General features: G+C 33.1%; 1 protein-coding gene across 5 annotated transcripts in view; it reads left to right on the top strand.

Annotated features, from left to right (window-relative positions):
- The window catches only part of Cnksr2 (connector enhancer of kinase suppressor of Ras 2), a 222,923-nt gene that overhangs the window by 196,577 nt on the left and 12,528 nt on the right, over positions 1-13,818 (top strand). Inside the window, exon 21 of one of the 5 annotated variants that reach the window (XM_005074249.4) lies at positions 7,708-9,278. The exons of the other annotated variants lie outside the window; for them this stretch is intronic. Within the exon in view, the coding sequence (XP_005074306.1) occupies positions 7,708-7,712 (5 nt within the window). The 3' untranslated portion in view covers positions 7,713-9,278. Of the gene's footprint in view, positions 1-7,707; positions 9,279-13,818 lie in introns of those variants that run through there. 5 annotated transcript variants of the gene reach the window in all.

Consider the following 13,818-nt stretch of genomic DNA (forward strand, 5'->3'; position numbering starts at 1 on the left):
TATATGGAAAATTAGATATGAGTAAGTTTATAATATGTCATTTAAATTTCTTAAAACAATAACTAATGGTTTTGTCACAGTGATACCTATTTTCCTGTTTCATGCACCATAGAAGGAAAAGTAATCACTCAAAATCTAAAGGACCAAGTTCCAAACAGCAATAAACACACCCTATTGAACATTTGTCTATACCTCTACCAACAGCCCCCCAAGACAGTAAGGTGATTAAAATATTTTTCCTGTTTCTAATCAGCGTCTATCAATGACACAGGAAACATTACAAAATATATTATGAGCTACATTGATAATCTATCCTTTCCTTCATCTAGCCCTAATACTAATGACATTCAAATAACTTAGCACCATAGACCATTCAAAGAAAATAACCTATAGTGGTTGCATTATTACTTCACATAAGACCTAAGTTCATCTTCCTTGATGTAGATGTGCCAGAAATAGTACTTGTGATTTCAGACTCTTGTCTTCCCAAAAATTCTACCTCTATCATATAGTTAACATTTAAGATTTTAAGTAGATGTATGCAGCTTTCTTATGCAATCCTAGCTGGTCAGACAAGAGTTTTATTGAAAAAAATAACATTGAAAAGATCACAAAGGCCACATGACTAAGAGTGTGAAGAAGTCTTGGGGGGAATCCATTACAAATGAGAAATTACATATAAGGGAAATGTCTTTTAAAAAAAAGAAGACAGTGTCTCACCACTCCCTGGGCCTCAAATGTACAGAGACCCTTCTACCTTGATCTTCCAAGTGCTGAAATTGCAGATATTTGTCACCACGCCAGACTGGATTTAACTAGATTTGTTAAGTTGCTTTAGCAGCTCCTGAGGCAAGGTATCAGTTCATTAGAGCTTCAGGTTTTGCCCATACTAAATACAGAAGCAGCATTTGTTTTCAGCTTGACTGTTTCTATACGGAGCAATGTAATGTAGTATCTACTTCCCAATCTGACTTTTTCATCACCATGGTGACCAATCTGCAAGCACAACTAATATCTGTAATCATCCCTAGTATGGCAAGAACTAAGGTCTTGGTTCTCAAGGCCTTCATAATTAAAATACATTATTTTGTTAAAGAAGAGTTGCTACTTACACTTTTGAGGTATCTATTGATTTTCTACAAAGGAAAGAAAACGGGCTGTCTTACTGTTATACTAAAGTTTTATAGTAAGGAGAAAGAAAATGTCACACTGACGTTTTCTTTGATCTGGTTCTGGTTTTATGTCTAGTTATGGTATGTACTATACATCGTCTATTGCAGAGGAATAATGTCTTATTTTAAACTCTGTGACAGCCTTCCTAAATAGTAATAAATGATTAATACACACTTAATGATGATTTGAAACTACTTTTAATTTAGTTTGAGATTTTCTGAATTTGTCTCAGAATCCAAGATTGATGTTTTTTAGATTACTTCTGCACTTCAGAACCAAATCAAGAGATAACTTGTTCTAGAACCTTGATTAAAGTATTCATGGACTTAATAAGATTTTGATGTAATATTTCATGATAAATCATCTTATAACCTTATGTGTTTAGATCTGATGAAGTAGCTCTTGAACCACACACAAACTAGTATGTTTTATAATGTGTTCATATATGTATATGTGTGTATGTATACATATAGAAATTTGTGTAGTAGTATGTATATATGTATCAAAGAACTCTGAAAACATAGCCCTGTATGTGTTCTTGTATTTATGCATACAATAATGATGCTAATAACATAAACACATACACATGTAAAATAAATAAGACTGGTTTGGTGATCATTTTTGTTATAGATAAATTATTTACTCCATAGCTATTATTGTTTTTGCTCTTCTCTTCCTCCACAAACAATGATAGTAACCAAAGTAAATGTTAAGGGGTTTTAGGTAAAACTTGAGAATCCTAAATGTACCCCTTTTTTGCATGATTCTATGAAGTAAAAAGTGACTTGATGCAGCCTTTCTTCCTTAACAGCTGTATCTTTTTATGCTAGAGAAGGCAGCATAGTCCTTTATAAAGTATAATGCATAGAAATGTTTAAGTTCTGATTGGGTTGCAGTGAAATATGGAATTCTAATGTAGCCCCATCAACTAATACAAAATTGATTAGTTTGAAGATAAAAGCAAATGTATTAAGATTAGACTTTTTTCACATTTCGGCATAAATTACATTTTAAGTTACAGGGAACCTTCTGACATTTCAAACATTTGATTTTTATAAAAGAAACTCTCACCCTAGTGAAGTTCCTGTATGAGTCTACTTTTCTGAGTGTAAAATTCAACATATGATACTAAATGTTAAAAAACACAGATATGGCAACCTTTCCCAGTAACTTTATATTTTTCCATAAGAACACTGAGAGTCTGCATCTCTGTAACTCTCCAGTAAAATTTAATGCTATACAATATTGTCCAGAAGGAGAAATGAAGTTCCTACTTAATAGAATATTTTAGATGGTACACTCCCCATAAGTTTCTAGATTCTGTACTTTTATATGCCAAATACAGGATAAGTTTCCTGGTTCAAAATCTAGTAGCCATTAATTTCTAAAATAGCTAAGATTTAATATTAATGCTCATTAACTCAGGTTTTTCATTAAGATGAAAAGTTGTACTAATTGGTTTCACCTGTGGTACATTCTTATAAATATATTTTACGGTGATTTTTACCAAATGTTTTCTTGTAAAGGACATGATACATATCAGTAGAATGGAATTTCAATGCTGAATTGTGAAACTGTTTTAACAAAAGAGCTTCATGACACAGTCTATGATATAATAATTGCAGATTACAAAGTAAAAAGAGTATATGAAATATTACATTAGCTATATAACAGATTTAAGTAAAGAAAAAGTGTTAGTGATAAATGACTATCATCTTGAGTTTTCTTCTTGTTCTTGGCACTTGCTTTGCTGGAGAATATATTTTTGATGGTCCTGAAATTCAATTGGCAATGCCCCCAAAGCAGCTTATCTCCTCGCCAAAGTTATGAATGAGCAAATTTATCCCAAATGTCAGACTGGCATGCCAAGGAGGTTATTAATAAAGCATTAACATTTAGAAGCTATTGAAAGAGGAAAATCAATGTTTTAAATATTCAAATTTCAAAAACAGTAAGCCAAATCCATTTCTGAGTTCTACAATGAAGGCAGTATATAGTCCGAGAGGAAATAATCTTTCGGTTTTCAGTATAAGAATAACTCCTTTTCTTAGTTCCTAGTGCAATAGCTAAAGCAGCAAAGTGGCTAAATTATGAGACATGAGCCCACTATGGGAAAAAACAAAGCTTCCCCCAAACTTCCTAGAGATGAACAATGAATGTAAATTATGAGACAATGAGCCCACTATGGGAAAAAACAAAACTTCCCCCAAACTTCCTAGAGATGAACAATGAATGTAAATTATGAGACAATGAGCCCACTATGGGAAAAAACAAAACTTCCCCCAAACTTCCTAGAGATGAACAATGAATGTTTTTGGGGTATGAGAATTTAAACTTTACTATGACTATATGTTTATATTAAAAGGAGGTAATTAGACCATATAAAGTAATTCAGTAATGAAAACGGACAACATGGTGAAGCATGAGTAACCAAACACTTTATCTTTGGTTATTTTAAAATATTTATTAATTACAAAAAATTTCACAAAAGCAACCCAATGTGAGTAGAGTGATACCCACTAATACTTCTGAAAGAAAACTTCACCAGAAAAATGGCTGTCTTGGTAGAGTTTAACGTGATTATTTTGTTAATAATATTGTCAGTTGAAATATGTGAGCCTAGCCTTTAATAGCAGAGCTCTCTCTCCATCACTCACCTGAAATATTTGAAAATAGTAATGGATTATAATAGATGAATAACATTTGTATGCACGTAAACACATTGTATCCTTAATATACAACACAAATGTATAAAAATTAATTCCTCTTACTTTCCATTTTAAAATCTGAATAGCAAACAGTGAACTGGGACTAAAACATTAGTATATCTTTTCTAACATATCAGTAATTGCATCGTTGAAAATAAACTGGTAGTAAATTGCATTAATGTATTTAGTACTTCTGTGACTATTAAACTACAAGACCTTTTTCACTTATTGCTAATACAAAAGTTTCATTTCTAAAGGCATTTTAGGCTAGAGCATAACAGTGGTAGAGGGAAGTGCTTAGATTACATAAAACCTTAGGTTCAGTCCCCAGCACTGAAAAGAGATAAATGCTTTAGGTCTTCAATTTCTTCAGATAGCAATTTTGAATTTTAATGCAAACAGTCAGCATGGGAGGAATAATCTGACAAATTACTAAGTAAAAACTACACTCTGAGGCTATAGCAGCATGTACATTAAGATAAAGTTCCACTTTCAGAATGAAATATCCTGCCTCTCCAAATTATGCAAATAGGATGAAATTGTGGTTTGGCAACACAGAGGAACATTTAGAATATCTGAGAATATTTTGCCTCTACCTAGGTTAACAAAATATTTTTACTTTGTAAAGATCCCCCTGGGTTCTATAACATAGGTATAAGCTACATTAATTTTTACTACTTCTCATCTTACTTTGAAAAGGAGTGCTTTATCATGAAAATTCTGTACCTAGTTCACAAAAGGAAAGATTTTTCCCAACCTTTCACCCATTTTATTAAATAAAAATAATCAACTTTTAAAATTTGTATTTTTAATTCAACCTTTTAGAAGGAAGTGGGCCCTCAAGCCTCAAGTCCATTTATTCCTTCAGATGCATATATTGATGAAAGTAATCATTACTTATACTTTAAGAAAAACTAAAATCTGAAAAGGAAGACTTCAGATAATTATATAAACTTCTGAAAACAAATCACAAAACAATTCTCTCCAAAGTTCCTATGTTGTCACTGCTAGGCTTGGTCATCTGCTATCAGTGACCCTGAATTATATGCAAACAGTCTATGACTACTTGTCTGAGCTTTTACTCCTGGATTTGCCCTCAAGCCTTACTTGGAATGAACCCGAATAAATAGAATGAATTCTTTTTTTGGAACTCAAACTAAAGTGAGAATATTCTTAGGTGCTCATTTGGTTTAAGCACACATTTTCATTTCAAGTATTTTGCTCTCATTCAATAAGAAAACATTTTTTACCTGCTTTGTATTCAAATTTAATCATAATTATTCTCACACAAATGTTTATGACTTCAACATTAACCACTCTAATATAAACTACAAACATCTGATTGAAATCACTTATTCCTACCATGTATGTTTTAATGTTCCTAAAATTTGTGTTTCCAGAATTTATATTTCTACTTATTATTTGAGTGGTCCTTAGTGGAGTCATTTATAAATTCATAAAACAAAGAGGGAAAGACATATACTCCTCAAAAATATTCTTGACTTGAGAATTTCCAAAGGGACTTTCAAAAAGGCATGGCGATGCAAGTTTCTCAGAAATAAATGATAGACTTTTATAGAATAGTCTCATCTTTGAAATGGGTTTGTGTTTGCAAACTCTCTTGTCAATGAGTCATGCACCTTTAGCCCTTTGTGCCTTTACCCTGATTGGCCTGGCTTGCTAGTAGTGTTTTTAGTTTATATTCAGAATGCACATACCTAACTATACAGTTGAGTCAATTGGGCTTAGTCTAAGAGTACCTGTGTAATTGTTCTGTTTGCCTCAAAAATAAATAGGAAATATTTAAGTCGACATTAAATTTTACCTTTAAAGAATTTATTCAAACAGTTTATTATCAAGACATCTTTCATTTTTTCGTAATTTCAAGAGACCAAGATATTTCCAACACATCCTTCAGCAAAATCCTTGAACTTGTTTTAGCTGAGTGATAAAGTATTCCACTGATGGACAGGCTGCAGTAAAATGCTATATAACGTCCCTACCTCAAGACTAATGACTTAGAAACTACTTGTATGTACAGGTTTGCTATTGATGTTGCTTCAACCAACTCTACCCACTGGGTAGCCCTTGCCAGTACAACTGGCCTGGAGCAGACCTCAAACTATAATGGGCAAAAGAATTATTACTTGCATAAAATGTAAATTCCAGAGTTCCATACTCAGAAATTCTAATCCAGTATGTAAGAAGTGGTGCATAGAAATATGTGTTTAACACCTTCATCCTTAAGAGTCTCTAGTCAGTGGTACTTACCACAAATAGTTGAGGAGCTACATTTCCTTAAGGAGTTGCCGTCTTTTGTGCTAATATTAACAGATTGGTAACTAATGCTCACCACTTTGAAATAGTGATTCTCCCTGACAATCTTGACTGAGACAAGGGACTAAACTGGGGAGATATTTCCCAATCTGCTGTAATAAAATTCAGTAATCTTAGAGAAACAATACTGTAAGTGTAATTAAACCCAATTGATTGCCAGGGCTCTAGTTCAGTTTAGTGTGCATTAAATGTGCATTAGGGAATATAGTAAAAATGAAAGTATTCATATAATATTACGTCTGCAATGAAATGATTCATGTGTCTAAAACAACTTATAAAATATTTAATTACATAGAAAAATTAAGGACTGTTTAAATTGAGATATGACTTTATGACCCAGGTAATATTGACTATGATTTTCTAGTCTAAAATTGCATTATCAGTAATAGGACCTAGAGATAGAGTTCCAGCATTATAATCTTTTAAATAATGATGTATTATATACTACTTCACTTGACCTACATAGGAAAATTACTTAGTTCTCAGCCCCTTTTCTGCACAGAGTAAGATATGATAAATAGTTACCTCTGCTGGTTTTGAACTACACTGTATTTCATTTTCTACATATCAGTTATTTCCCTTCCCATTTTCTAAGGGATGTTGTAATAGACAGATTGCTTTCTGTGATCTTTTTCCTTCTTTGTTTCTTCTGGGGATAGAAGCAAAAACATGACAGGATTCAGCAGATAAAATGCTAACTTATGCTAGTGATGACAAATATTGCCGATGTGTATCTGCTGACAATATTTAGATTCCTGAAGATGCAAAATAAAATGAACAAAGAGAGATGTTAGTTTTTCTTACCACTTTTTCGCTTTTCCAGTCATTCAAAAACATTATTTTCTTCCAATTTCTCAACTCTTCGATGTGTGGCTAATGCTCAAATGTAAAATCATCTGTTTGTCATGCTTATTGTTGTAGCTTTTTTCTTTTCGCTTTGTGTCATTTACTCTGAGGACTCCTCATCAGAACAGTACTAGCTAGGCTATTTTACTTCTTCTGGATCAGGACAGTTTCATTTGTGTCACAGCAATAAGACAGCCTTCTAGTCAAAAAACAGGAAAACCCTTCTTCATGCCTTATGACTAAGTAAAAAAGAGGAAACATATAGTAATCCATTTTGTTCTTTTAAAAAGACTGATGGTTTGGACCTATGTGGAGAATACTTTAGCCTGCTTTTCTGATTCAAACTGTAGACATGTATGTAAAAGTTAAAGGTGGGAAAAGATTTGTCTTCTAGTTATTGTATATAATTGGAAAATTGGCATTCCAAACAAAGTCAAAATCGGTCCCATTTATGGCAAGGTAGACTTGCATGCCAACAGAAAGACATTATGGTATTAAAACCATATGCAATTCTAGACATATTTTTCTATTTTCTCTTCATGGGTACTGCATGATGGTATTTCTAATACAAATACTGATGTGCTTTGGAATAATGGCTCTCGCAGGTCTTTCATCATATTGTATCACTGCTTTATTATATTAGGCTAATACACTGCGAGAGTTGGTAGAACCTCTCCATGCCAAATCGGATCCACTTCTGTTGGCACTCAACCCATTGGAATCACAGATTGATAAGCTAATGTTTAGAGAATTTAGATCGAAGAGAGTCGGCACGGCGCAGACTCAACATCAACCTCTTGCAAGCAACTAAAATGGCCTCGTCCTTGCTGTTTATAACAGAAAACAGACTTGTAAAAAGTTTAGACCATCAAGTGTTGTGGATTTGGGGCCTCCCTAAAGGGATATTATGAGGGGCAGGCTACTCTTAAGAAGAATTCGAGCTTTCTACAGTGGGACTAGCATAAAATCAAACCAATCAAGATGGAGCACAATAGCCGAAAACTGCCCTTTCTATGAGAGAACAGAGGGTAAAGGTTCTTGCCTGGGGAAGGGCTCTATGGTGACACCTCAGTTGTGTTCTCCTGATACCAGGAAGAGAGGGATCGGCACCGATAATTAGAAAATGCTGTTTGTTTAATGGACTCTTGGTGGTCTGGTTAAGGCAAAGCAGTGGAAGCAAATTCTATGTTAAGTGTATTTGCATTTTTAAAACTTGACATGCTGTATTGTACTAAATTAAGTGTAATCTATTAAGGCAAGGTGTACACACCCTGCTCTGAAACTTAATATGTTTATTCTATTATTAAAGCATATTCAGGTGTAAGGCAGACTGCTTTCAGTGACACTTATGAAGGAAATTCCTCATGCCAGGCTTTATTAGATTCCTCAGCTAAAATCCTAACTTTCTCCTTTTTCTTGGCACTTATGTAGAAGTGATGTTGCCTCTTAAACTGGAATGAGCTATTCTTTTTCTGTAAAATATTCCAAATCTATAGGCTATGGTTTTCCACATTTGAAAAAGTATTTTGTCTGGATGTCTTTCAAACTAGCTTCAGATATTATTTAACACTATGTAACTCGGTCCCCAGTGACTCAATATTGCTTATTTTTCTTCTGTGGTAGATGTGAAATTTCCTTTAGTTGGATAAGATACACTGTAATAATTTCAATGCTAATTAATGGATATTTCATACTGTGCAGTGAAAATAATTTAATATTGTATTATGAAATGTTTTCTTCCTGTTGCTGCAGTGTGTGGTATTGCCTAATATGAATACCTGTAAAAATATAAATTACTTAAAATAAAAATATTACCAGTTGGTACCAGATCTTTTTAGATAGCGAAATAATTTGCTAAGTATGCTTGATAGCAAATACCTTACCAATGAGAAGAAATCTATGCTTCTTTCTCACAAATGAAATTTGTGTTGTGAATAAAAATCACATTGATCTGCCTTATAATTACCTCTGTGCTCTAACCATTTTAATTTGTTTTAAAGTATATCTAAAGAATGGTGGTTCTTGGTATATAGAAATAAGTCAAATTCATTTTATTGGCATTTAATATTAATGAAATTCTCTTGGTTTATTCTCCCTGTTCAAATCATAGAAAACCTTTATGATCTGAAGAATTTTAGGGGGTTTCCTCATTAATGAGTGTGGTGACTGTGTATTAATTTTTCAAATAAAATTATCCCTTAGTTTCGCTTTGAAGCTGTCCCTATTATGAATTACTGCCTTACACGTCCATTTTTATTGGTTGCTTTTTCTAAATTATGTGGGTAAATCTGGATTTCTGACACTCATTTCTGCGTTTACCTTTCAAAGAGCCATCCTTTCTTAGGGGTTAGCAAGTCAGTGCTAAGGATACCAATGTTCTGCCATTTGAACTATTCATCATAAAAAAATGTTGTACCCTGGTAATACAACCACTGTCGAGTAGTTATTATTAAGCTAGATAATTTGACAGAAATTGTATACTCAGAAAAAAGTAAAGAATAAACTTTAGGTTCATCTATTTTTGTCACAGCCTTATAGAAGTAAGCTTTACTATTGTAGAAGAATTGACAATTAGAACCACTGAACATAGTTAATTTGTAAGTACAGGCTTTACCTGATCTGAAAAGAAAAGTAAACCTTAGCAATGGAGGTAGATCCACTCACTTGATCCTCTCAAAGAAGATTTTACTCATTAAAAATACTTTTTCCACCAAGAAACTATTTTCTAATAGTAATGTTTGAGTATAGTTATTCTGACTAAAAGAAAATAAATTATTTCTAATTATTAAATAAGTAATTGACTATAAATGAAAATTTTAAACCTAGCTTGTAAAGTCTTTACTTTCTTCTAATAACAAGCTGCCTGCCCTCCTCCCAAGTTTTATAAAACTAGACATAGCAAGTTGATTGTTAAAGGCGTGAATTAAAATAGCTCATGTGTAACTATAAAACAATTCAAGTTACAGTATAAACTCTTTGTTATTAAATGAACTATAGTATAAACTCTACAAAGATACTAAGTCCACTAAAAGTCTATAACCTTATATATAAATGAGTTGTTCTCTGTGACATGATAGTAAATTAGTATTCATAAAAGTAGTACTGTGGTCTCAATGAAAATGACAATTGCCCTTTGGGACAAAAATAGTGTTTCTCATACTTGATGTGATTAGCCTGGAAGCCTGAATGTGCTTTCTCATTGTCTAAGAACAAATGCTACTCAGATTTGGCTGATGGCTAGTACTACTATGTCTAGCCTTCTCTATCATTTGTAATTTAACCCTTCCCAACCTTGTGTGCTCATTGCACAGCTGTGTTGCAGAAAGAACAACTGTCTTCATGAGGAAATCATGGTTCAATTTTAAAAGAATATAATTCTATTCTAAAACATGTATCAACTATCCATTTCCTATTGTTGGTTTCAGAGCCCAATTCTTGGTTTTGTTTTCATCTTTTACTCTGCTTCAACAGTGTCATTTCAGTGCCAGGGAAATGGGAAGACAAGAGTGAGATTTTACTGTCCTTAGTTTTCATCAAAGAAACATGAACATTATTATACAATTTCTTTTCAGTAATTACACAGTCTTCAGAATATTTTATTTATGAAGACAGCTATCACTCCATTTGAATTTGTTGAGAGCATGAGGCATTATAGCAGATAGAGAATGGAAAATGCAAATGTAACACAAATTCCCCTTATAGAAAAGTCACAGTATAGATCTTTGAAAGAGAATCCATTAACATACAGGAAGAAAATAATGGGAATTCCTCTCAAGTTTTATGTCTTATCTCTTTCAGCTTCATTTTTGTGTATATTTATAGCATAGACTGATATAGACTAATAAATATGTGTAAGTTATGAACAACACAATTGTTTTAGCCTGTAAGTATGTACAGTCAAAGAAGTTTGGAAACCACTGAGTCTAAAGGAATAGAATATATTAACCAAAAAATTTGGAGTAATTAAGAATTAAATTATGATATGCTCATAAGTAGTTTTAAGACATTGCAACAAACTTAGTATCTTTCATTAGGTTATCTGTTTGAGCTTTTTTTTATTGTTTTTACTACCTGGTGATCATATGCAACCTGCAGAAAACCAATGAACTTTTATGATATTCACTATGTTCCTAGATTCCTAATATCTCATAGTGGAATATACATATTCACATATGCATGTATGAATGACACCAAAGAGGATATTTTCCCATTCTTGCCAAATATAGGACAGCCAGAAATGATCATCTCTTAGTTCAGAATTGATTAATTTTGACCTTCAAATTCACCAATCAATGAAATTTTATATAAGAAAAGGGACTTTATATGGGCTCTCCTTTCATAAAATGGAACTTTTTTTGATGTGTGATCTGACACAGATCTAATTTATATGCTACAAATGTAAATACGATTTGGGGAAAATTTTATTCCTTCATAGATCCAGATTTCATGAATAAATTAGATGTCAATTAAAATGTCATTGCAGCAGTAATATACTTCCTCAGTGGGAATCACAGAAGGCTCCTATGTATGTCCTTTTATTTGAATGTGGTCTACACTTTGCCAATTTTCAGAAATATTCACTCAAATTGCTAAAGAGCTGGTTTTCAGCCAGTGTTCCAATGGCTGAACTGGCACATTGAAAGAAATTCAGTTGGGAAGCAGGCCTCACCAAGTGTTTGCCTCATCTTCCAAAGCAAGCTTCTTCTAAGAGAAGAAAAAGCAAAGTTTGAGAAGAGAAAGAATCCTGAAGGGAAATGTGAAGGAGATGAAGAAGAGAACGAACAGAAGAAAATAAAGGTGCTCTCACGTTTTCAGTTACAACAGTAGCCCTGTAGACTTAATTGATATTCATCTGAGAAAAACCAAGGAAACCCATTGAAAACTATAAAAGAAAATAAAGGTCTGTTTTTGTCTTGAATGTTGAGTTCTGTGTTGTTTTGACTGTTGAGCACAGTGATGAGATTTATAATGTGACTCTGCTCCTCACTCCCTCCTTTGAAAATAAAAGGACTCTTTGTGTAGTCTTAAAAATGTTAAATACTTGGTGACATTTTGTGGTATCCTGGCTTCTCAATCATTCATCCTGTCTCATTCCACTACTGTGTCTTGTACAGTATTGCATATGTGTGTGGTGTGTAGAGGTCTAAAAGGGAACTCTCTTATCTCTGGTAGGAGCCACACCATCCAACTGCTATACTTTCAAGTGTTTCCGTGTTCTGTGTCATTGTGATTCTTTGTTCAGATGTGCTGCCCAGAGATAGGCCCATGCTTGGCTTTTTGTACAGCTGTCATATCAAATTCTTTATAGAATTATGTTGTCTTTTGGTGAATGGTTTTCTCCCAAATAATATTAATAAGGGGCAGGAGAGAGTTCTGCTTTTAAAATAGTGTAATTTTTATGTTTAATCTAGGCTTAGTCTTCTTAAAGTAAAACTTGGTTAAAATCATATAAAAATTAAAGATTCTGCTTCAGCATTGCAAAATGTTAAAAGCTGAGGCAAGGGGGCTGCCTGGAGATGTAGTTCAGTGATAGGACGTTTGCCTGGTATGTGCAAGACCCTTGGTTTGATCCCCAGCAGAAAGGTAGGGAGACAGACACAGAGATATAGAGGAGAACAAACTATGTCAAAATGTAACAAGATATATATGCCCTACAATGTTAGGTAATATGAGAAAGATTTCTATTAAAATTTAAAAAAATCACTGAAAATAAGTCTACCATCCTTAAATTCTAAAACTGTAATATAGGTCTTTTTTTCTTTCATCTTCCTTCTAGAACTAAAAAAGTAGTATCTTGTGCCACCTGATACCTTAATGACTGTAATTCTCATCTACTAGGCATCTTAGTGGTACCCAACCCCCTACTCTCAAAAATTACTTCTGTCTTTACATGCAATCTTGCCTTGGAGCAAATAGAATAATTACTAAATAATTCCCCCATGTCCTTTCCTAGATTATGATTTTATGAAATGGAATTACTCTGTTCAAATGTGTCCTCATTTTTACAACTCCATTTAGTGACCATAAGTTATCATATGGTTTTGTTCCTTCCTTCTTCCTGGGCATTCTCATTTGAAATTCTCTATAATGAATCCATCTTGCTTTTAACTTGAAAATCCATTCTTTTCCTAGGCTTCCATCTACCCATCCATCAAACACCCCAATGTGTTGAAAAAAATTCAAGGATGAACCAAGAGGGATTTTTTAAAGACTTTATTCAAAGGAATTTGTTATGTAACACAATGATAACATATGCTGACAGATGATAAGGGATTTTCTAGTGAAAAGGCTGAATGACTGTCGTTATGCTCAGCTACTGATGTCAGTAAAAGAGTAAAAAGTTTAAAGTACAGAATTTAAAAACAACTGATTTTTAAATCCTAAAGGTGATCCCTTAAAAATTGCAAGATTATTTTGGACTTTTGGGACAGTTTTAGGTGTACTATTTTAAAACATGTTTAGAGCATCTTTAGCATAGCCCAAGGGATGGTGTTCAGAGTTTACACAAATTATGGGTATAACCCGTCACCCTTTAAGTGTTCTGTCTCTGATATTCATCTTCTTTGCCAGAATATGAGTACACAGAAATATTTCTGTGTAGTTCAACTTATGAAAGTATTACTGCCTATGTATAGTTTGTATCCAACTAGAAACTTCTTCTAAGGAAAGTGCAGTAAATTTTATTAAAAGATTGCATGCAAAACATGAAATAAATGTTCAGAATGCTGCATTTCAATGGAGTCACACATTAATT

Source organism: Mesocricetus auratus, unplaced genomic scaffold (assembly GCF_017639785.1).
Source record: "Mesocricetus auratus isolate SY011 unplaced genomic scaffold, BCM_Maur_2.0 Super-Scaffold_100003, whole genome shotgun sequence".
Classification (NCBI taxonomy): domain Eukaryota; kingdom Metazoa; phylum Chordata; class Mammalia; order Rodentia; family Cricetidae; genus Mesocricetus; species Mesocricetus auratus.